General features: G+C 44.1%; 1 protein-coding gene across 5 annotated transcripts in view; it reads right to left on the reverse strand.

Annotated features, from left to right (window-relative positions):
• The window catches only part of NAV1 (neuron navigator 1), a 205,512-nt gene that overhangs the window by 147,476 nt on the left and 32,027 nt on the right, over positions 1-26,009 (reverse strand). For all 5 annotated transcript variants that reach the window (XM_077295397.1, XM_077295399.1, XM_077295396.1 and 2 more), the window contains exons 3-4: positions 24,940-25,042; positions 21,886-22,230 (exon numbers count right to left, since the gene is read on the reverse strand). In XM_077295397.1, coding sequence (XP_077151512.1) covers positions 21,886-22,230; positions 24,940-25,042 — 448 coding nt within the window. The remainder of the gene's footprint in view (positions 1-21,885; positions 22,231-24,939; positions 25,043-26,009) is intronic.

Here is a 26,009-nt window from a genome sequence, read left to right on the forward strand (position 1 = left end):
GCAGAGCGCTCCATCTGCGCACGCGCGGCCACAGGAAAGATGGCCGCACCCACCGGTAAACGGCTGAATAGCGCAGATCGCGCTGTTTTTCATCTCCTGGGCAGTGGATTCGCCTTTTGGACATGCGCACACCACTACACCACCAACGTAATGATGAGCAGGATTCTGGGGGAGAAACAGCGCTGTCACCACGCCCATAGGACCAGACCAGCGTGAGTGACAGCAGAAAACGGCGACTTTACAAAGGTATTTCGGCAGCATAGGTGGGTAATAAAGGCACACAAAGACACTAATGTAACGCCCCACTCTGCCCCTATTTAACGCTATTTTTAGCTCATCTTCAAAAAACAGGGTGACAGGTTCCCTTTAAAGGGCAGAGATCGAACTTAGCTCCGATCCCGGCTATTGCATTGAGGGTGTTTTGTTAGAACCAAAGACACTGACAAGAAGAGAAAATCATGTTGATCATTAAAGATGAGGAAACTGCTTTGCGCTACCCCGGGTCAGTGGTCCAGGTCAGGTGGGGCAAATGTCCTGCCTCCAGGTTCCTTGACATGGTGTTTGATTCCCGGCCTGGTGTGACATCATCTGTGCGGCTAAGGCTACTTTCACATTAGCGTAGTTCGACACACGTCGCAATGTGTCGTTATGTAGAAAAAACGCATGCTGCAAAGTTGCCCGCAGGATGCGTTTTTTCTACATACTTTCATTAGCGACGCATTGCGACGGAGTGCCACACGTCGCAACCGTCGTGCGATGGTTACGTCGTGTTTTGGCGGACCGTCGGCACAAAAAAAGTTACATGTAACTTTTTTTGCGCGTCGTGTCCGCCATTTTCGACCGCGCATGTGCGGCCGAAACTCCGCCCCCTCCTCCCCGGACATTACAATGGGGCAGCGGAAACACTGTAAAACTGCTTCCGCTGCCCACGTCGGGCATTACTTTCACAACGCGCGTCGGCCCGATGCATAGCGACGGCCCCGTGCCGACGCTAGTGTGAAAGAAGCCTAACCGTCAGTCGAGTCTTGGATGCTGGAAGGTTAGGAAATTCACGCAGCTCCTGTCCATGGCCAAGGGAACACTGACCTAGACCGTGGTGCAGGGTTGTGAGAAGAGATCCACTCAATTGATTATTTTGTTACAATGGCACCTATCAAGTGAAAGGGTATTAGTTTGTAGACCTAGATGGATCAGAGCATCTTGAAAACAGTAGGTCTTGTGGATTGTTTGTACAATTCAGTGGTGAATACCTGCCAAAAGTGGCCGAAAGAGAAACAGCGGTTGAACCTTGGCAACAGTATCTGGAGTGCTTAAGGCTCGTTGATACTTGTGGTGATAGTAGCACAAAAGTGCTACTGCTTCCCAAGTTGCTGAAAGAAAGTAATAACAACTAAGATAAAAAGTAGCGGCAAAACGCGGAGAGATACTAAGGGATCATGCTGGTATTTGTCCATAACTATAACACATCTGGATTGGTAAGCAAGAGGCTGAGATCGCATGCAACAAATCCAAATATGCAGGTTTTTTTGCAACATGTGAGTCATGGCAACTTGTTGGCCACAACTTGACCATATTCACTTACAACGTGCATTATGTGACAGTGGCATCCTTGGCTATGTGACGTCTGACGCCAGAGTCACAGCGCAGCCCGAGTTTTATACTGTCACACTGACAACAGGCTGTCACAAAAATCCACTCAAATCGTGTCAAAAAACAATCTGTTCACTGAAAAGTGAATCTGGCTATATTACTGCACAGCAGCACTAAGAAAAGTACAAAAGCTAAGGCCATGTTCACACAGTGCGTTTTTTACCGCGGAACCGCAGCGGTTTTGCCGCTGCGGTTCCGCAGCTTTTTTCCATGCAGGGTACAGTACAATGTACCCTATGGAAAACGGGAACCACTGTGCACACGATCCTGAATTTCCAAAAAAAAGCCGCGCTGAATAGCTGCGGGAAAAAAGAAGGAGCATGTCACTTCTTTGTCCGAAACAGCAGCGGTTCTGCACCCATAGACCTCCATTGTGAGGTCAAACCCGCAGTAAAACCCGCAGATCAAAAATATATCTGCGGGTTTTATTGCGGTTTGTGGTGCAGAACCGCTGCAGCAGGAAGTGTGGGGAAGCCGCCGGAAGTGCGTGGGCGGAAGTGCTTGGGCGGAGAGACATGGAGGCGTACCGTCGCATGGGGATCGTGTCGGCCGTTTGATTGATTTGGTATGTGTGTGTGTGTGTGTGTGTGTGTGTATGTATGTATGTGTGTGTGTGTGTGTGTGTGTGTGTGTGTGTGTGTGTGTCCCCATGCGACGCTAGTGCCACCATTGTGCTAAGTCGCCGTATGGGACTACTACTCCCATCCGGTATTAGGATGGGAGAGTTGTCCCTGTGTCCGGCGACTTAGCACAGTTGTAAAGTTACACAAAACACACACAATACACATACATGACACACAGTACATACAACATATAACACAGAGTATATACTCACCAACAGCACACTGGTAGGCGAAGCCCTCGATCCCCTAGATAAAATCCCAAAATAAAAAATCAAATTCATACTCCCTGTCCGCAGAATCCATAAAACGAGTGTCCCACGCCGATCGGCTGCTCTCCGGCGATACACTGCCAGGAGCGAAGCTCCTAGCAGTGTATCGCGTACTGTTCCGGAGTTCAATGGCTCCGGCGTCTCGGTTAACAGCAGTACAGCTGCGTTGAACTTTCCCACGCAGCACTGCCGTTAAGCGAGAGTGCCGGGGTCAAGGACCACCGGTAAACTCGCTCGCGCATGCGCAGTGACACACCGACAGGAACTATGGCTCCTGTCAGTGTGTTATACGTTATATATATGTGTGATACGTGGCACTTAAATACGTGATACGTGGCACTTAAATACATGGCACTGAAATACGTGATACGTGGCACTTAAATACGTGATACGTGGCACTTAAATACGTGATACGTGGCACTGAAATACGTGGCACTGAAATACGTGATACGTGGCACTTTAATACGTGGCACTTAAATACGTGATACGTGGCACTGAAATACGTGATACGTGGCACTGAAATACGTGGCACTTAAATACGTGATACGTGGCACTTTAATACGTGGCACTTAAATACGTGATACGTGGCACTGAAATACGTGATACGTGGCACTTAAATACGTGGCAGTTAAATACGTGGCACTGAAATACGTGATACGTGGCACTGAAATACGTGGCACTGAAATACGTGATACGTGGCACTTAAATACGTGGCAGTTAAATACGTGGCACTGAAATACGTGATACGTGGCACTTAAATACGTGGCAGTTAAATACGTGGCAGTTAAATACGTGGCACTGAAATACATGGCACTGAAATACGTGGCACTTAAATACGTGATACGTGGCACTTAAATACGTGGCACTGAAATACGTGGCACTGAAATACGTGGCACTTAAATACGTGGCACTTAGGCTATGTTCACATTTGTGTTGTGCGCCGCAGCGTCGGCGCCGCAACACACAACGCAAACAAAAACGCAGCAAAACGCATGCACAACGCTGCGTTTTGCGCCGCATGCGTCCTTTTTTTGATTGATTTTGGACGCAGCAAAAATGCAACTTGCTGCGTCCTCTGTGCCCGGATGCGTGCGCTGCAGTGACGCATGCGGCGCAAAACGCAAGTGCGACGCATGTCCATGCGCCCCCATGTTAAATATAGGGGCGCATGACGCATGCGGCGACGCTGCGGCGCCCGACGCTGCGGCGCAGACCGCAAATGTGAACGTAGACTTAAATAGCTGGATAGAGCTGGATCTGCGGGCTGTGATCTGGCCTACGCTCAGCACTCTGCGGAGCGCTGTCATTCAAAACACGTCCACTCATTTTGGTGTTTAGTCCCAAAATGGAGGATGGAAGAAGAAAAGGGTTGGACAAGGAAATGACATCATTTCTTTTTTTTTTCCCCCCCACTGCAGTTAAAGCTTTATTTGTGTCAAACACAGACAATCTGCAGAGAAAACTGCATAAAAAAACGCATCAAAAACCGCATCAAAAAACGCACCAAAAACGCACCAAAAACGCACCTGCGTTTTCTGCCAAGAGCTGCGGTTTTAGTCCTCAAAAAAAAGGATTGAAATCAGGAACGTGTGAACATACCCTAAGCGTGCTTTTGGTCCCATGATGTTTGGGAGGTCTGAGAATGCTTTTCTTTCTCTGACATTAAGGCTCTGTTCACACCAGCATTTTCACTTTCCATTCTCTCTTCTATTTTAAGAATAGAAAAATGAACAATTGAGATGAGAAAATTAAGTTTTTTTATTTAGCTGTATAATAATTCTGCATACTATAGTTTCCCAATAATTATGCACATATACAGTGGATATGGTCCTAAGAAAATCTTTTACTTTCTTACATATTCTGGTTTTAGTGTATTAACCCGTTAAATTAAACGACAGAACTGGAGTTATTCAATAATAAAATGAATCATCAAAAATACAAACTGCCTAATAATTGTGCAGTGTACAATTTCATGCCCTATGAAGGGGGAACATAGAAGTTGGCCTCATTCAAATATTTGTGATTTTTCACATGTACAAAAATCATTCTCAGTATCATTAGTGTTTTTTTTTATCAGAGTTGCATCAGTGTTTGGTCAGTGTGTCAGTTTTTACCATCAGTGTTTTAGCAGTGTCATCAGTGATTTTCACTGATGCATTAAAGGGAATCTGTCAGTAGGTTTTTGCTACCTCAGCTGAGAGCGGCGTAATGTAAGCAAAGAGGAGCTGAGTCCAATGATGTATCACTTAGATTACTGGATACAGGAAAGATACCGTATTTTTCGCTTTGCAAAATGCCGATCTTCCTGCTTCTGGACCCACAGTGGTTCTAGGGACCCCGCTCCCCGTCCGTGCCATTCCGGACCTTCGTACTCTCCATCTGCCTTTGGAGCTGTTTTGTCTGTCCTGGACAGCATCCCCCCCTTCCCCTATTGCTCTCCACTTTATAGTGAAGTTTGATAAAGGCCCATCAAGGGGTCGAAACGTTACCTCAACTCTTTGTTTATTGCTGTGGTGTTCCCTAATAAAAATGTCACGTATATGAAGCAATTTAAAATTCAAGCTCTGAGTGCGGTTGTTTCTTCTAACTTGAGTTTGCTGGATCCAGTCCAGGTTCAGCCTGCACCAGCTTCACATCCCCAGAGTGCACGCCTCTCCTCTTTGAACCTGTCTTATCTATGGCATTATTTCTGTGCTGTGTTGTGCATAAATATGTGATTCTCCAGAATTTCTACTAGTCTATGACTGATGAAGGGACCTGAGTAGTTTCAAAGCTTGCAATTTGTTACCATCTTTTCAGTTAGCCATTAAAAGTTATCGACCACTGAGGACTCTCAATATTAGATTACTGGATGCAGCCATTCTCACATAATCAGAGTTTTTTACATTTAGCAATGAAACAGAGCTGAGGAAGCTGCCTCCGCCTACACCAGGTTCTGTATATAAAATGCCCATAGACAGTGAGCTGCCTATCACAGGAGGGGGGGTGTTGGATTAGCATGCACACGCTACTGTGTCCCAGCAATGATAAACTCCTGGTGCTAAAACAATCATTGCAAGAAAGCAAAACTTTCTAAGAGAGGCACTGCTGAAATCTGTGTTTTAACCCCTATCTCATGAGGTCTTCAGATTACACAGCAAAAACCTGCTGACAGATTCCCTTTCAGCTTAATGCAGGCATGTATGTACCTGGACTAGTTCAAGATCGCTGTTACTCACTCCAGAAGCATCCTGGCATCGTGCCCGCAGAAACAAAACTGATCCCAACTTGTGTAGGGAGGACAATGGGTGCTTTTCCCTGGACATGCTGGGATGTCAATCACACCTCTGTGTGCATGATACCAGTGCGGCATTAAACTTCTTTTGGAAACATACTATAGGAGCGCTTAGTGATAAAACAGGCTGACAAAGATCTCCTGATACATGTACATCTACACAACTGAGGTGCGCAGCAGAATTTCTGTCCGGAAAATCATAAATGCATTACAGTACCAATATTATGAAAAAGCTTTCATCACCCTGGAGAAAAGTAGCAGCAGAAATTGACTCCCTCTCCCATCCAGCGGCCACAGACCATTGTCATGGCTGATGGAATGGGACAAGTGGATCGATTGGCGACAATGCTAGACTGCAAGTCAGCATGTTTTTATGGCAATCATTGTGCAGATCTACTATATAATTGTCTAAGGGTCACTTCCGTCTTTCTGTCTGTCCTTCTGTTTGTCATGGATATTCATTGGTCGCGGCCTCTGTCTGTCATGGAAATCCAAGTCGTTGATTGGTCGTGGCAAAACAGCCACGACCAATCAGCGACGCGCACAGAAGAAAATGGCCGCTCCTTACTCCCTGCAGTCAGTGCCCGGCGCACGCATACTCCCCTCCGGTCAGCGCTCACACAGGGTTAATGGCAGCGTTGACCGCGGTGTAACGCACTCGGTTAACGCTGCTATTAACCCTGTGTGACCAATTTTTTATTATTCATGCTGCCTATGCAGCATGAATAGTAAAAAGATCTAATGTTAAAAATAATAAAAAAATAGTTACATACTCACCCTCCGTTGGCGCCCGGATCGAAGCGGACGGTTACCGATGCTCCTCGCACTCCGGTCTGAAGAGTGCATTGCGGTCTCGCGAGATGACGACGTAGCGGTCGCGAGTTTCAGCCGAAACTCCGCCCCCTCCTCCCCGGACCTTACAATGGGGGAGCGGAAGCGTCATAAGACTGCTTCCGCTGCCCACGTTGTGAATTTCTTTCACAGAATGCGTCGGAACGTCGACCCGACGCACTGCGACGGGCCCGTACCGACTCTAGTGTGAAAGCAGCCTAACAATGAAAGGAGCGGAGGTTGAGAATGTGCTGTATTCAAAAAGGGACTGCAGAGCCAAATTCTACGGGCACTGGTGGTACCCTACCGATCATCAAATTACCCTTTACCCTTTGGATAGGGGATTACTTGCTTTCAAGGAACAACCGTCAGAGTAATGCAAATTTACTCTGCGAACATAACACCATGGTGTGGGCTAAAAATTAATTGTGACCACACAAGTACATTCTAACAAACATATTGACTCACTTTGACATATATACCAAAAATTCAAGGATTCAAGTACACATTTACACATTGTGACACACATTTACAGGTACATCTACACACACATTAGCACACTGCTACATATATCTACAAACTGACACACACTGAGACACACAGACATACAGCATATTTGTCAAATGCCAACTAGATTCTCATCAGCTTCTCTGAGAGCAGATGACAATCTATTCGGCAGGTTACAGCAAGTATACAAGGAGCACACTTGTGGCCACATGACAACCAACTAACACTGCGAACACAGGGGAATCATGACAGTGTGTGCATTGCACACTATCAAGATTCTGCAGTATGCAGTCACATGGACTTCAAGCTGACTGGCAGAATAAAGTAAATAAGTCATTTCACTCAATCCCTCCTAGACCCTTCACAGTCCGGTTTTCGCCCCCTACATTCGACAGAAACTGCACTCATCAAAGTGACCAATGACCTTCTGACAGCAAAATGTAATGATGACCACTCTCTGCTCATTCTTCTCGACCTTTCTGCAGCTTTCGACACTGTTGACCACCCTCTCCTACTCTCTAGACTCCAGTCACTAGGCATTAAGGACACTGCTCTCTCCTGGTACTCCTCCTAGTTTTCTGACCGCTCCTTCAGTGTTCTGTTCTCTGGCTGCACGTCATCTCCTCTTCCTCTCACTGTCGGGGTACCCCAGGGCTCAGTCCTTGGCCCCCTTCTCTTCTCCCTCTACAGAGCCCCAATTGGACAGACCATCAGCAGATTTGGCTTTCAGTACCATCTTTATGCCGACGACTCTCAACTATACACGTCATCCCCTGACCTTACTCCCGCTGTACTACAGAACACCAGTGACTGTCTGTCCGCAGTCTCCAACATCATGTCCGCTCTCTCTCTGAAACTCAACCTCTCCAAAACTGAACTTCTTCTGCTCCCGCCATCTACTAACCTCTCTAAATCTAACATTTCCCTCTCCGTGGGTGGCACCATGATAACGCCCCGGCAGCAGGCGCGCTGTCTGGGTGTTATGTTTGACTCCGATCTCTCCTTCACATCCCATATACAATCTCTTGCCCGCTCGTGCCACTTACACCTAAAGAACATCTCTAGAGTCCGCCCTTTTCTCACCACTGAAACAATAAAAACCCTCACTGTAGCCCTGATCCACTCCCACCTGGACTACTGTAACGCCCTATTAATTGGCCTCCCCTCACTCGACTTTCCCCTCTCTAGTCTATACTTAATGCAGCAGCCAGAGTTGTCCATCTGGCTATTCGTTACTCGGATGCGTCCGCTCTTCGCCAGTTGTTACACTGGCTGCCCATTCATTACAGGATACAATTCAAAGTACTTGTTCTCACCCACAAAGCCCTCCACAGTGCGGCACCCCCTGACATCTCCTCCCTCATTTCTGTCTATCGGCCTAACCGACTAGTGCGCTCTGTAAATGATTTTCGACTAACCTCTGCACTTATCCGTACCTCCCACTATTGACTCCAAGACTTCTCCCGCACTGCGCCAATCCTCTGGAATGCTCTACCCCAAGATATTAGGACCATCCACAATTTACATAGTTTTGGGCGCTCGCTCAAAACACATTTGTTCAGAGCGGCCTATCAAGTTCACTAATCAGTCATTTTATGTTTGTGTGTGTGTAGCCCATTCACTATCCCCATCTATCCCGCACCCCCTGAAGATGGCTGGACCATCATTGTAAATACATCATTGTAAATACACACCTGTACTTTGTATCTCCCCCACCTCATTGTAGATTGTAAGCTCTCACAAGCAGGGTCATCTTATTTCGCTTTAATTATTGTATTGTTAACGTTGTTGCTTATGACTCTTGTGTTGAAACTAAAGCGCTGCGGAATATCTTGGCGCTATATAAATAAAGATTATTATTATTTTTACCACATAGTGAATGCTGCAAAAATGAGACATGAACAAAGGCAGAAGTGCATTTTTTCTTCATTTCATCCCACAGGGATTTACACTATAATATAGGGGCCCTCGACAGGTTAATGGGTAATGGAAAAAAGTCTGGGATCTGATTTGAAGGAATTAGGAAACCTGTACTGAGAAGACTTTTTTTTCCAATGCAAGCACCACTAAATGTCAGATTATATATGACCCTAATGTTGTTTTCGTAGACCATTGGTAGGTTTTCTTAGATTATTTAATGGGATCAAAATTAAATACCGTATAATAGACTTTAAACTAAATAATTTCTGAACAAAACTTTGCTGAGGCCGTATTATTTCTTTTTACACTCCTGCAGCATAGTCAAACATTACAATGCTCAATCAAAAACACACCATGTTTCCCCCAAAAAAAGACCTACACCGAAAATAAGCCCTGCCGTTATTTTACAGGATTCTTACAATATGCTTGAAATATAAGCCCTACCTCAAAAATAAGCCCTAGTTATAGTCAGGAACGGCACTTGGAGGAAGAGCACAGGTCAACTGTGCATGTCCCCACTCTCTTAGGGCCCCCAGCATTTATATTGCGAGGTTAAAACTGCTTAAGGACCTTTGGTAACATAGCAGTCATGTGACCATGATGTTACCAAAAGTACTTTAACTGCAGGAGTCTAAAGGGGGAGACAGGCTGATATGCAGGGCCGGCATTAGGGTTTAGGGCGCACAAACTGGGCAATTTCTCAGTTCCCCCACTCTCTTAGGGGTGGCCAGCATTTCTATTTTGAGGTTAAGACCTCTTAACTCCTTTCCGACATGTGCTGTATATGTATGGCGCTGCAGGGGCTGCATTCCAGCAAACCCTCGTACATATACTGCTTCATGATCGTGCGGGCTAACGCTGAGTGCCGCCAAGATCAAATGAGGGTGTCTGCTCTATATGAGAGCTGACACCCTGCAGCAATGCCCTAGATCAGTGCTAGCTGGTTTTCGGCCACATATATGGGGTAACAATGTACTCAGGAGAAATTTCACAAATGTTGGCGCCCTTTTTCTCCTGTTAGCCTTGTGAAAATGAAAAAAAATTAGGGCTAAAACAACATTTTGGAGGGAAAAATCACTTATTTTCATTTGCACAGATCAACACTGTAAAATTCTGTGAAGCATCTGTGGGTTCAAGGTGCTCACCACACATCTAGATAAATTGCTTAAGGGGTCTAGTTTCCAAAATGGTGTCACTTGTGGAGCTTTCCACTGTTTAGACACATCAGGGGCTCTCCAAACATGACATAACAGACCATTTCATCAAAATCTGCGTTCCAAAACGTCACTCCTTCCTTCCTGAGCCCAGTTTTTTAGAATGGTGCCTCTTTTGGGCATTTTCTTTCATACAGAACCCTCAAAGTCACTTCAAATGTGATGTGGTCCATAAAAAAATTAGAAATCACTGGTCTTTTGTGTGACATAACTCTCTTGATTTAAGGGCTTAAAAAGTAAAAGTTTGAAAACTGAAAAATTTTAGTCAAATTTGTGATTTTTTTCCCCACAAATAAACGCAAGTCATATCAAAGAAATGTTACCACTATCAAGAAGTACAATAAAAAAAAAACAACTCAGAATCAGCGGGATCTGTTGAAGTGTCTCGGAGTTACAACCTCAGGAAGTGACAGTGATCAGAATTGTAAAATTTGGCCTGGTCAGGAAGGTGAAAATAGGCTTGGGGATGAAAGAGCTAAGGACCTTAGGCAACATCACAGTCATGTCACCATGACGTCACCAAAGGTCCTTTAACAGCAGGAGTCAAGAGTAACTGTACCATATGTGCAATGTATGTATATTTACATGTGTATGTGCAGTGTGTGTGTGTGTGTGTGTGTGTGTGTGTGATTACATGATTATACAGTGGGGGAAATAAGTCTCCAGACCTTAATCCCATAGAGAATTTATGGAGGGAGTTGAAGCTCCGAGTTGCCAAGCGACAGCCTCAAAATCTTAATGATATAGAAATGATCTGCAATGGACCAAAATTCCTCCAGATGTGCGCAAACCTCATCATCAACTAAACGAACATCTGACTGCTGTGCTTGCCAACAAGGGTTTTGCCACCAAGTATTAAGTCTTGTTTGCCAGAGGGAACAAATACTTAAAATACTTGCAAAATGCAAATACATTTATATAATTTATACAATGTGATTTTCTGAATTTTATTTTTAATATTCTATCTCTCAATGTTAAAGTTAACCTACCCATAAAATTATAGACTGTTCATGTCTTTGTCAGCGGGCAAACTTACAAAATCAGCAATGGATCAAATATTTATTTCCCCCACTGTATTTGAATACATGTTGATTTTTTTTGTTGTTCAAGTATAAATGTGGATTTTTGTTCATGGAGAAAAAACATAAGACATCCCCTAAAAATAAGCCTTAACCCATTTTTCAGAGAAACACATAGGAACAGAAATATAAAATCATTTTTGAGAAGGGATAGACATGCATCAGACTAATGGTACCGTATATTAAATTTACAGATAATGTTTTTCCAACAGACTGTGGGGTCAGAAAGGCATTTGTTTTTACAGAGAATCTGCCACCAGGTTTTTCCTACTAGTCCTGTATGCTACTCTAATATTAGGTGGTAAAAACCTGGAGACAGATTCCCGCTAAATTGCATTTCCCAGAGGAGGCACTGCAGTTACACAGTTTACGTGCTACAGTTGTATGAAGAATTGTTTGCCCCTTCCTGATTTCCTATTCTTTTGCATGTTTGTCACACTTAAATGTTTCAGATCAGCAAACAAATTTAAATATTAGACAAAGATAACACAAATAAACAAGTGTTTATAAGTGAAGGTCTTTATTATTAAGGGAAAAAGAAATCCAAACCTACAGGACCCTGTGTTAAAAAGTGATTGCCCCACCACTTAAAACATAAATTAACTGTGGTTTATCACATCTTTGGGAATCTGAGTTCAGTTTCCCGAGCCACAGCCAGGCCTGATTACTGTCACACCTGTTCTCAATCAAGAAATCACTTAAATAGGACCTGCCTGACAAACTGAAATAGACCAAAAAGTACCTCAAAAGCTAAACATCATGCCATGAGCCAAATAAATTCTGGAACAAATGAGAAACAAAGCAATTGAGATCTTTCAGTCTGGATACGTATATAAAGCCATTTCTAAACCTTTGGTACTCCAGCAAACCACAGTGAGAGCCATTATTCACAAATGGTGAAAACATGGAACAGTGGTGAACCTTCCCAGTAGTAGTCGGCAAATCAAAATTACTCAATAGCGCAGCATCAACTCATCTAAGAGGTCACAAAAGACTCCACAACATCCAAAAAACTGCACGCCTCAGTCAAAGGGAACCTGCCACCAGTTTTGTCACATAGCAGCTAATTCGCTAAATCCTTATATAACCCCGACTCCCCCAGTATAGCCTCAAAAAACATTTTATGATTTCTCTGGCACTGTATTCTAATCATGTATGTCCTGTCCGATAGGCGTGGCTTTGGTCTTCTCCACCCCTCCCCTCGGCTGCTATTCGCCGTCCCGGACATGGGTGACGCCGCCTCCATCATCCTCATCGACGCAAGATATCTTGCACCTGCGAAGATAAATGAAGTAGTATGCTTTTCTGCATTGCACGTAGTTGGGCAAAGCAAAGTGCGCAAGGTTTAGGGGCAATCAATTTTTAACACAGGGCCCTGTAGGTTTAGATTTCTTTTTACCTTAATAATAAAGACCTTCATTTAATCCATTAACGACCGCTGATACGCCTTTTCACGGCGGCAATTAAGGGTACTTAAACCACAGCACCACTTTTTAACGACGCTGTGGAAAAAGTGTACAGCACCCCCCAGAGTTGGAATTTCTCCGGGGTCTTGGCTAACGGGGGGGTAGCCGAGACCCCAGAGAACATGATTCAGGTCGGTTTTTACTGACCCCGGGATTGCGATCGCCGTTATTAACCGTTTAACAGCGACCGCAAAAAAAAAAGTCCAATTTGCCATTTAATTTCTCTCTCCTCTGATGTGATCGCACATCAGAGGAGAAATAGAGTCCCCGTTCCCCCCAGTACCTGCCGGTGTCCCTGGGTCCTCCTGCTTCCCCCCCCATGGCCACCAGCATCTTCTCCCAGTAAGAAAATGGCGGGCGCATGCGCAGTGCGCCTGCCGAGATCTGCCGGCCGCCACCCGGCAACAATAGGAGATTTTTCCTAATGGTTCATTTTGATCTCTGTGATAGACCCTATCACGGTGATCAAAATACAAAATAGCAAATAAACCCCCCTTTATCACCACCTTAGTTAGGGAAAAATAATAAAATAAAAAATATATATTTATTTCCATTTTCCATTAGGGTTAGAGTTGGGCTAAAGTTAGGGTTGGGGCTAAAGTTAGGGTTAAAATTAGGGTTAGAGTTGGGGCTAAGGTTAAGGTTGAGGCTAAAGTTAGGGTTAGGGTAGGGGCTAAAGTTAGGGTAGGAGCTAGAGTTGGGGTTAGGGTTTGGATTATATTTACGGTTGGGATTAGGGTTAGGGTTGGGACAAGGGTTAGGTTTGTGGTTAGGGTTATGGTAAGGGGTATGTTGGGGTTAGGAGTGTGTTGGGGTTAAGGTTGTGGTTAGGGTTGGGATTAGGGTTAGGGGTGTGGTTAGGGTTATGTTTAGGGTTTGGATTAGGGTTAGGGGTGTGTTGGGGTTAGGGTTGGAGTTAGAATTGGGAGGTTTCCACTGTTTATGCACATCAGGGGCTCTCCAAACGCGACACGGTGTCCGATCTCAATTCCAGCCAATTCTGCATTAAAAAGTCAAACAGTACTCCTTCCCTTCCGAGTTCTGCCGCACGTCCAAACAGTGGTTTACCCCCACATATGGGGAATCGGCGTACTCAGGACAAATTGCACAACAACTTTTGCAGTCCAACTTCTCCTGTGACCCTTGTGAAAATAAAAAATTGGGGGCTAACAAATCTTTTTTTGTGAAAAAAAAAATATTTTTTTTTTCACGGCTCTGCATTATAAACTTTAGTGAAACACTTGGGGGTTCAAAGTTCTCACAGCACATCTAGATAAGTTCATTGAGGGGTCTAGTTTCCAAAATGGGGTCACTTGTGAGGGCTTTCTACTGTTTAGGCACATCAGGGGCCCTGCAAACGCAACATGACGCCCACAGACCATTCCATCAAAGTCTGCATTCCAAAACAGCGCTCCTTCCCTTCCGAGCTCTGCCATGCGCCCAAACAGGGTTTACCCCCACATATTGGGTATCGGCGTATTTAGGACAAATTGCACTACAGCTTTGGGGGTCTAAATTCTCCTGTTACCCTTGGGAAAATTAAAATTTGTAGGCGAAAAGATCATTTTTGTGGAAAAAATATGATTTTTTATTTTCACGGCTCTACGTTATAAACTTCTGTGAAGCACTTGGGGGTTCAAAGTGCTCACCACACATCTAGATAAGTTCCTTGGGGGGGTCTAGTTTCCAGAATGGTGTCACTTGTGAGGGGTTTCCACTGTTTAGGCACATCAGGGGCTCTCCAAACGCGACATGGCGCCTGATCTCAATTCCAGCCAATTCTGCATTGAAAAAGTCAAACGATGCTCCTTCCCTTCCGAGCTCTGCCGTGCGCCCAAACAGTGGTTTACCCCCACATATGGGGTATCGACGTATTCAGAAGAAATAGCACAACAAAGTTTGTGGTTCGTTTTCTCTTTTTATATTTGTGAAAATAAAAAAAAACTAGTTCTGAAATAAAATGTTTGTGAAAAAAGTAAATGTTCATTTTTTCCTTCCAAATTGCTTCAGTTCCGGTGAAGCACGTAAAGGGTTAATTAAGTTCTTGTATGTGGTTTTGAGCACCTTGAGGGGTAAAGTTTTTAGAATGGTGTCACTTTTGGCTATTTTCTGTCATGTACACCCCTCAAAGTGAGTTCAAATGTGATGTGGTCCCTGAAAAATTGGTGTTGTAAAAATGAGAAATTACTGGTCAACTTTTAACCCTTATAACTTCCTAACAAAAAAAAATGTTGTTTCCAAAATTGTGCTGATGCAAAGTAGACATGTGGGAAAGATTTCCATTTTTTCAGAAATAAACGCAAGAACGCAACGAAGAAATTTTAGCACTAACATGAAGTCCAATATGTCAAGAAAAAAACAATCTCAGAACCAGTGGGATCCGTTGAAGCGTTCCAGAGTTATAACCTCATAAAGAGACAGTGGTCAGAATTGTAAAAATTGGCTTGGTCATTAAGTACAAGATTGGCTCTGTCACTAAGGGGTTAAAAACTGCATTTTGTATTTACTTGTATTATCTTTGTCTAATATTTACATTTGTTTGGTGATCTGAATCATTTAAGGCTACTTTCACACTTCCGTCGGTACGGGCCCGTCGCAATGCGTCGGGCCGACGTACCGACGGACGCTGTGAAATAACTGCAAGACGTGGGCAGCGGATACAGTTTTACAACGCATCCGCTGCCCATTCTGCAGTCCAGGGAGGAGGGGGCGGAGTTTCGGCCGCACATACGCGGTCGAAAATGGCGGACGCGACGCACAAAAAAAGTTACATGTAACTTTTTTTGTGCCGACGGTCCGCCAAAACACGACGCAACCGTTGCACGACGGATGCAACATGTGGCAATCCATCGCAATGCGTCGCTAATGCAAGTCTATGGAGAAAAAACGCATCCTGCGGGCAACTTTGCAGGATGCGTCTTTTCTCCAAAATGACGCATTGCGACGGACATCACACGACGCAAGTGTGAAAGTAGCATAAGAGTGACAAACATGCAAAAGAATAGGAAATCAGGAGGGGGCATACATGTACCGATCACTGGAACAGGGGAACCGCGTCCCTCATTTCTCCACATCACCTGATAGCACAGTTACAGCTTGAATAGAATAGCGGTAATGTGAGCTGTCATTTCATTTACAGACTAAGGCTACTTTCACACTAGCGTTAACTGCATTACGTCTCAAAACGTCTTTTTTCAGAAAAAAACGCATCCAGCAAAAGTTTTTGCTGGATGCGTTTTTTCCCCATAGACTTGTATTGGCGACGTATTGCGACGGATTGGCATACGTCGTGTCCGTTTTACGACGGATGCGTCGAAATTTGGCCACACGTCGTCGGCAAAAAACGTTGCTTGTAACGTTTTTTGTCTCCGCCTAAAAAACGTGTCGCGACGCATCCTGCGGCATACGTCGATGGCTACAATGGAAGCCTATGAGCGACGGATGCGTCGGGACACGTCGTACGACGCAATGCAGCGCTGCAATACGTTTTTTTACACTGAGCATGCTCAGAAGCTGGATTTTGTTGCCAATTGGCCAGACACCCCCAAATCTATATAAACCTGGCCTGGGCCTTCAACCCCACATATGCCAGCAAGACCCAGAGAGAAGACTGCCAGCCACAAGACCCCAGCCAGCCACGTATTTACGTGCCACGTATATAAGTGCCACGTATTTAAGTGCCACGTATATAAGTGCCACGTATTTAAGTGCCACGTATATAAGTGCCACGTATATAAGTGCCACGTATTTAAGTGCCACGTATATAAGTGCCACGTGGCACTTATATACGTGGCACTTATATACGTGGCACTTATATACGTGGCACTTATATACGTGGCACTTATATACGTGGCACTGAAATACGTGGCACTATGACTGTCAGAAAATGTTCATTAAACGGTTAGGGGTGAGGTTAGGGGTAGGGTTAGGGTTTGGATCCCTTTATCATCATCCGTAGTTCATTAATCGGATGTATCCAGAGTCGCCTCCGTCTCCGTTGCTGCAGAAGCATCCTCCGTTTTTCCGCTGCCGCCTCCTTCTCCCGCACTATGATATCCAGGTGATTCGTCTCAAAGATAATGTCGGTAACCAAACTAGCAATGCTCACAAGAACACCTTCCATCGCTGCCACAAAACTAAAACCCTCAAAGATGGGCTGTAAAAACAGTAACTATATAGTTTTCCATATTTTCCAGTAGCCAATCAAATTTGGGAGCCTCCCATTTTAAAAACGGATCAGTCGTAAAAACGGATGCAACGGATGGTAAAAACGGATGCAACGTATGCAACGCATCCAGTATTTTCGACGGAAACGTTTAACGGATTTGCGACGGATCCGTCGAAATGCTGTATGCGTTGCATACGTTTTTCACTTTTTTGACGCATCCGTTTTTTCGGCAAAAAAACGGATTTGCGACGTAATGCAGTTAACGCTAGTGTGAAAGTAGCCTAAGGGCTAAGTATCCCGATGGTTTGGTGATGCATGCCCTTTCTGGAATCCCCCTTTTTGCATCTATGTAACAAATTTGGGCCGTGATGAGTAATACATATTCATGGCTTTTGATTGTGATCTCAGCTCATGCAGAATCCTCTCTTTGTGACAAAGTACATGCAGACGCTCCTCACTATGACAAAGCAATGTGGTCTAGCTATTGGTAAGCAATGGTTTCAGTGCCATGTTTGCTTGTGTCTACCTAGGCACCAATTGTTGGCATCCCACATCTCCTTCCTGCAGCCCCCACCCCCCAATGTATAAAAGCACAGCATTGCTCTCAGTGAGACACAAAGCAACACTTCCTCACAGACACAGCCACTGACAACATTCATGCAGATATACAGATTTACATTTCTAACAAGATGGCAGGATACTGCCGAGTCCTCCCCTACAGCACCCGCATGCACACCACACTGTGCGCCCCCTCACATATGTGCCCTGTTATACAATACCTTTCCATGAGGCGCTCTGTGACAAATTGTGGTCAGTCTGGAGGGGTCCCTGCTCAGGGCAGTGAACACAGATGTGAAATGCTCTGTATTTCCAGCTGTCAGCCAGGAAGAGAGCCAAGAGATTACTAACCCTTTTCACACCAACACAAGGCTGAGGCGCCCCTCCTCGCATATTAACACATTCACTGCCCACACTTCCCCTGCACCGCAATCTGATGTCACTTCTGCTTCTAGAAGTGCATCACAGGACACATGCGGGGCTGAGGGGTCACTGCCTCCACCTTACTGATACCTCTGACAATAACCTGTCTGCCTACTCATCAGGGATGATGTCCTGTCTACATGTGACCGCTGAGAGCAGGGATCGGCTGCAGCGGTTACATGAGACGCCACAGCTGTAGCCAAACAAGTTACAGCTGGATCAGAGGGAATATAACAGGTGAGCATGAGAAGGGGGGTTCTTTCCATCATTTTCAGAAGTTAACCAAATGTTTTGTTATCTCGGAAAACTCACAGCACCAAAGGTCGTTTTCCTGAAGCGGTTTGCCACCGTTCTTGCCAGACGCTTTCACTCTAAACTCGTCATCCAAACAATGAACATGTTATTTCTATTAATCTGCCTGAAAAAGATGTTGTGTACATTTACCCTTCAACTGGTCAAAACATGGATAATTAGCAGAAGGTCCATGGAAAGACCATGGAAAGACCTAGCTAGGTTTGGTGAAATCTACTGAAAGTATAAAATAAACCGAATGCCAAATAAAACGCAAAATCACAGATATTGGCATGCATGTCCTAGACAGCTTGTGAATCCCTGCCCCGCACTCTGCATAATGCATAACACACTGTGGGGCTGGGATTCACAAGCAGGGCGGCCGCACAGGCGCAGTCTGCAAGCCTGGCTGTGACGTCAGACGGCCAGAGCTCTCTGCGCCTGCACCAGACAGTACTACACAGCGCAGGCACCGGATTTCATGCGAAAACAGCGCGATGGGGGCGGCGCCCCTGAAGATTTGAGTGACGGCAGTGTGGCGTTTCAAGCAGGGGGGTGAAGACCTGCCTCCCTGGCGAAAGACAGGTATTTTGGAGAAGTTATAAAACGCTTTATTTTGGGAATACATGCACCACTAAAAGAGCCACCTTGTTAGAATGCAGCATTACTGCTGCACAAGGTGGCTCTTTTAGTTTATAACGGCTGGAGGGGGGTGACAGTGGCCCTTTAAGATGAGACTCGCCTTATCCAAGTCTGTGGCTGCGCAAAAAAACATCGGATCTCACATGGATCAACTGTGTTGTATCTGAATTTTATGGATACATTGTAATTCTTTAACATAAACTGCATTTCGTCTTGAAAACTTTAATAACTGACTTATGAAAACAGATATACAGATACCACACAGACCACAATTCAGATGAAAAATCGGCCGTTTATTTTTCCAATTAGAAGCACAGCTGCGTCTGATAAAATGAAATACTGACAAAGCCCCTGAGCCATTCATCAAGATGGCATTCATCCACAGATATTGAGGGAGCTGAGCTCAGTATTTGACAGACCGCTGCACTTCATCTTAGACTCTCTGTAACAGGGTCAGTGCCACAGGCTTGTAGGCTGGCTGACGTAGTACCGATATTTAAAGGGAGTCTATCAGCAGGTTTCTCCTATATAATCTAATAACAGTATAACATAGGGCAAGAAAGCCTGATTCCAGGGATGCATCCTGTACTGGGATGCTTAGTGTAGTTTTCATAGAAAACCTGTTAGGCCAATGGAGTTATAGCAGAGCTAACAGTTAAACTGTGCATAACCCTGTCCACACCGCTGACTGGCAGCTTCCTGTGTACACTGTGCATTGTGAGTAGGATGCTAATCAGTGGTGGGGGCAGGGTTACACAGAGTAGCCTGACTGTTCTGCCCATGAGCTGTAGTCCTGGCAGTGTTCATCACCCGCTGATAAAATAGCATTGAAACTACAATACACAGCCTAATACTAGTGATGAGCGAATATACTCGTTACTCGAGATTTCTCGAGCATGCTCGGGGGTCCTCTGAGTATTTTTTAGTACTCGGAGTTTTAGTTTTCATTGCCGCAGCTGAATGATTTACATCTGTTAGCCAGCATAAGTACATGTGGGGATTCCCTAGCAACCAGGCAACCCCCACATGTACTTATGTTGGCTAACAGATGTAAATCATTCAGCTGCGGCAATAAAAACTAAAACTCCGAGCACTAAAAAATACACGGGAGGACCCCTGAATGTGCTCGAGAAATCTTGAGTAACGAGTATATTTGCTCATCACTACCTAATACGTGACATATTGCTGGTGTCCAGGTCTTGTGGCCTATATTATCCTATTCTTAGATTAAATAGCAAAACCCCACTGACAAATTCCCTTTAAAGGGAACCTGTCAACAGGATTGTGCACAGTAACCTACAGACACTGTCAGGTCGGCGCAGTTACACTGAATAAAATGATACCTGGTGATGAAATCTGTCTTGTGGTTGTTTCTTGTGTAATCTTTATGTTCAGTTAATAATTTGCTCGTGCTCTGGGGCGGCCTGTGGGGGGTCTGCATGTGGTGTTCTGTTCATAATGCAGACTGCTGACAGGTCACTGATCCCTCACTGACCTGCCCCCTAGCTTACATACTGTATATGTTATGGTTTGGTAAAGAAAAATGACATTCATCTTGCAGGGTCGGCGGCGGTGCCTGCGCTGTTGCACGATCGCATCTATGGTCTGCATATTTTTACTTTATTTTGCATTATAAATTGCTTGAGAACAAAAAAAAAATTCTTCCTGAAAATGGCGCCAGCCGCACCTGCGCAGTAGCATAATTCGGAACATGATAGATGCTACTGCACAGGCCCAATCCTGCTGCCAGTTTCCCTTTAAGAGAGGTAATCCGGGCAACTACTGTCCGATAAGCCTGACATCAGTAGTGTGCAAAGCTTTTGAGGGCATTATAAGAGATGACCTGCAGAAATATACTGTAGATAATATAATAAGTGACAACCAGCATGGATTCATGAAGACTAAGTTGTGTCTAACTAGCATGTTGGGTTTCTATGAGGAGGTGAGTGCTAATCGGGATGTTGGCGTGAAGGTGCACCAAACTCTTGGCCACGCCAAGGCTGCACCGAAGCCTCCTCATTTACATATGAACTAAAAGTGATATTCTCAGGGACTGTACCAGTAACCGTGCTAGCATGGTTGTTATAGGGGATAAGTCCTCTACAATGCTTTATTGCCCAGTTCCTATGCATTCATGGGGATGGACTCTCTATAACCAGCATTTGTGACTTTTTAGCGCCAAAAGTCACAATTTCGTTAAGTCTCAAAAATTCAACAAATTCAAAACCTTGCTCTAGACAGGCGCTTTAGCGAGATGCACACAAAAAATGCGACATTTGGTAAAAGTCACATTTCAGGAACCTGCCTAAAACAGCTGAATAAGCAAAGTTGTAGAGGAAAAATAAAAAACATAAAAAATAAAGGCAACTTATTAAAGAGTGGCACATATACTAAAGCCAACCAGGTTTGTCACAATATAGTACATACAGTACATTCAGCCAGACAATCTTTAAGAATCTCAATTTCACGATTCTCAGGATGGAATATTGGCGATTATTAGGATGAAGAAAACAACAAGAGACCTGAAGTATTCTGAAGCAAGTTACAAAACTTGTGCAAAGTTCACAACTGTGCAAGAAAAACCATGAAGGTTTTATATGTATGAATATTTACATCAATATAAGTTAAGACCTGTCCCCAGATTTCACAATATAAACTGTATACTTATAGATACATTAGATCTGGTGAAGCTGGTGTATTTACATTGAAAATCAATATCAAAAAGCTAATTGTAAAATGTAAGGTTTATACAGCTATTCTATGAGTGCAGCCAGAGCTCATTTTAATATCAGGATTATACAGCCATTCTGACATTTTCACAGTAAGCACAACAGCTCTGTTAGGCTTAAAGAAGCACTCCTCCTCCCAACAAAGGTTTCATCCTCATATTATATAGCCTTTCTGTATTAGAAGCTGACTCCCCAGAGGATTACACAGCTGGGAAGGAACAGCAATGCTGGTAGTGCTTACCTAGTAATGATATCATCATCCTCGTGTGTCACTTCCTTTGCCAATTTACAGTCAGAGTCACTTCCATAACCTGATTTTAATTCCTGGCTGCCAGATTCTAGAAGTTCTAAACGTTGGGTAATGCTGCAGATTCGCGATCCAGCGCGGAGGGGCATCGTGTGAGAGAACTGCCAGCCTCCTCCACCGTGCTCAGAACGACAACCACCAAGTGAGGGCGCCTCTCCAGCTTGCAGTCGAGGACTAGCCTGTCCATAACGCCAGGACACCGGAGAGGAGCGATTAGATAGACTAGAAATACTGCGAGGATTGGCATCATCACTGTCATAACATGTCATATCTAAGGAGCTAAAACAAAAAAAGAACATATAAATGTACATCTCCAAGCTGTTATCCAAAAACAGTTCATTTAAAGGGGTGTCTCATGTTTGGAAATGATTACAGTTCATTTCAAGAGGTTGTCTCATGTTTGGAAGTGATTACATTTAACTGCTTGTAAAAACAAGCAATTTCGTTCTTGTGAAAAATACTCTCCATTCTCAGAAAAGGAGGGATTTATCATTTTATACTTTACATGGTCTACCAGACATTTCTGAATTTAGAACAAAACAAAATGAAGCACTGATTTAGAATCAACAATATTATGGATTTAAAGCGCTTAGGAATAAATGGCTGTATTATTTTTGAAATTGTAATGTTTGCAGTTTTTGTATCTCACGGGATTTTAAAAGAATGTAATAAAGTATGTTTTTCACTCAGAAGACGAGAGCTGTATTTTGGTTTCCCTTTCACCTGTCTGTAGTTGCCCTTTCACCTGTCTGTGGCTGCCCTTTCACCTATCTGCGGTTGCCCTTTCACCTATCTCTGCAGTTGCCCTTTCACCTGTCTGTGGTTGCCTTTTCATCTGTCTGTGGTAGACCTTTCATCTGTCTGCGGTTGCCCTTTCACCTATGTATGGTTGCTCTTTCATCTGTTTGTGGTTGCTCTTTCATCTGTTTGTGGTTGCTCTTTCATCTGTTTGTGGTTGCCCTTTCATCTGTTTGTGGTTGCCCTTTTCATCTGTCTGCGGTTGCCCTTTCACCTATGTATGGTTGCTCTTTCATCTGTTTGTGGTTACCCTTTTCATCTGTCTGTGGTTGCCCTTTTCATCTGTCTGTGGTTGCCCTTTTCATCTGTCTGTGGTTGCCTTTCATCTGTTTGTGGTTGCCCTTTTCATCTGTCTGTGGTTGCCCTTGTCATCTGTCTGTGGTTGCCCTTTCATCTGTCTGTGGTTGCCCTTTCACCTATCCGTGGTTGCCTTTTCACCTGTCTGTGGTTGCCCTTTTCATCTGTCTGTGGTTGCCTTTTCATCTGTCTGTGGTTGCCCTTTCCCCTATCTGTGGTTGCCTTTTCACCTGTCTGTGGTTGCCCTTTCATCTGTCTGTGGTTGCCCTTTCACCTATCCGTGGTTGCCCTTTCATCTGTCTGTGGTTTCCCTTTCCCCTATCTGTGGTTGCCTTTTCACCTGTTTGTGGTTGCCCTTTTCATCTGTCTGTGGTTGCCTTTTCACATGTCTGTGGTTGCCCTTTTCATCTGTCTGTGGTTGCCCTTTGATCTGTCTGTGGTTGCCCTTTCACCTATCCGTGGTTGCCTTTTCACCTGTCTGTGGTTGCCCTTTTCATCTGTCTGTGGTTGCCTTTTCACCTATCCGTGGTTGCCTTTTCACCTGTCTGTGGTTGCCCTTTTCATCTGTCTGTGGTTGCCTTTTCACCTGCCTGTGGTTGCCCTTTCATCTGTCTGTGGTTGCCCTTTCCCCTATATGTGGCTGCTTTTTCACCTGTCTGTGGTTGCTCTTCTCATCTGTCTGTGGTTGCCCTTTCATCTGTCTGTGGTTGCCCTTTCACCTGTCTGTGGTGGCCCTTTCATCTGTCTGTGGTTGCCTTTTCACCTGTCTGTGGTTGCCCTTTTCACCTGTCTGTGGTTGCCCTTTCATCTGTCTGTGGTTGCCTTTTCACCTGTCTGTGGTTGCCCTTTTCACCTGTCTGTGGTTGCCCTTTTCATCTGTCTGTGGTTGCCCTTTCATCTGTTTGTGGTTGCCCTTTCACCTGCCTGTGGTTGCCCCTTTCATCTGTCTGTGGTTGCCCTTTCACCTGTCTGTGGTTGCCCCTATCATCTGCCTGTGGTTGCCCTTTCATCTGTTTGTGGTTGCCCTTTTACTTGTCTATGGTTGTATGGTAGCCCCTTCACCTGTCTGTGGTTGCATTCTTATTTAAGAAAACAATGGGCAGCTATAGACAGGTGATTTTATTAAACAACCCTTATTAACAAAAAAGTCCTACATTTATCTGCCCTTAAAACATATTGTCTTAGGTAGCAAAACAATTAATAAAACATTACATTTACCATGTCCAAATTCTACTGTCATCATTTTTTTAAACATTCAGTACTTTTATATCTTATTTTTAGGCAGATGAGGAGGTTTACATTTTTAGCACCACATTTTCAAGAAAAGTTTTAAAACCTATTTTTTCAGGGACCAATTGGCTTGGATAAATATTATAAACTACTACACACACCCGCATCAAAGCTTTAATGCCAGACTTCTGCAATAAAGAGTTTTGAAAAGTTGCGAAACTTTTGAGCAATGTCAGGTTGCGCTAAAATGTTGAGACTTTTCACGGTCTCACGCTTTTTTTCATCTAGCTCCAACAAAGTGGGTGGAATTGAAATGGGATGACGGCGTGGCATTCCCTGCTCCTCAATTCATGCATTCCTTATGCCACGAATCTTACTCCAGTCCTGGACTGTGGTAAGATTTGTGGTGAGATGCATGCAACTTTTCAGACACAATGGATTTATTAACAGGCTCTTAATGAACCAGCATAATCTGACGCCAGCATGCCCCCTTATCAAGACCAGCATGAAAAAAGCCGGACTTGATAAATCGGGGCCATAATCTTTTTCACAAAACATATGTAAAGTGATATTTGGTCTTCTGTCTTGAGCAGGCTGGAAAACCCCAGTAAAACATTGTATATTTGAAGAGATCGGGATATAATTCAAACAGCTGCTACCTACCTGTGTGTTACCTGAGAGCCACGAAGACTGGACATGGTGTCCTCCAAGTTTTGTCTCAGATCCAGAACATTTTGGACAGTTCTTTTTCTTTGAGTCTCAGGGTCTAAAAAAGATGATATTAAAATCAGAAAATTAAATTGGAAATCGATAGTTCCCCTTCAAAATTATTCATTCATTTTCATTTTGCTCACTTACATAGCACCACCTTATTTAGGGTTCATAATCAGAATTCCCTATCAGTAAGTCTTTGGAGTATATTAGAATTTTGATATTTTTTATTTTTTGTAACTATCCAAAACAGAAAAATCTTACAGTCTTGTACTGGTGAGAAGGGCAGAAGAACAGATGCCATCATGTTTTCTGTAAGTCATTTACCAACTCTGTGGAGTAAACTAGCTCTGGAAAAGCCAAGCTCCCATTCCCTTAAGTTCTATTGAGAAGGACAACTACCGTCAGGACATGCTTTTAACTGAAATACATTCACTAATAAAGATTTTATTCCGTGGAGCTGGATCCTTCTTCGTGCTGTGTCTACTGTGTCCAGGCAAAGATGGTTTTTCCATGCTCCAGAACTATTGGGACATAGATGGCGGTGAGCTGTTTTTTTTCCTATCTTCTAAAAACTGATACATAACAGAAACCAATTATGGAGCTGATCTGTATTAGACATGAATTCCGTTTAGCTATTCCTAAAACTGAACAGTAACGGAAATCCGCAAACGCAAGTTTGAATTCAGTCTTCCTTAAGGAATTTTTGGCACACAATGCTGTATCTCCAACCACATCTTGTCCTTGGGAGGCCAGGGCATTTTTCCGGCAGAGCTATGATTTCTTGTAGGATGGGGCATGAAAAAGTCATTTAGCATAGTCAATCGCACACATCCTAATTTGAAGGTAGGCAATAAGCGCAGTCACTTCTTGAAAAGGATTTCTGCTATTAGTACATTTATCCACAGGCTTTGGCGTGTGGGTTTTAATGAGGTTACTATGGAGATAAGGAGCAGAAAGCACTAGATATTTCCACAGAAAAATTTCATCTAAAATTGCCAAATCCTCGTGTTAGTGCTCAT

The sequence above is a fragment of the Ranitomeya variabilis genome, chromosome 3 (genome assembly GCF_051348905.1).
Source record: "Ranitomeya variabilis isolate aRanVar5 chromosome 3, aRanVar5.hap1, whole genome shotgun sequence".
In the NCBI taxonomy this organism is placed as follows: Eukaryota; Metazoa; Chordata; class Amphibia; order Anura; family Dendrobatidae; genus Ranitomeya; species Ranitomeya variabilis.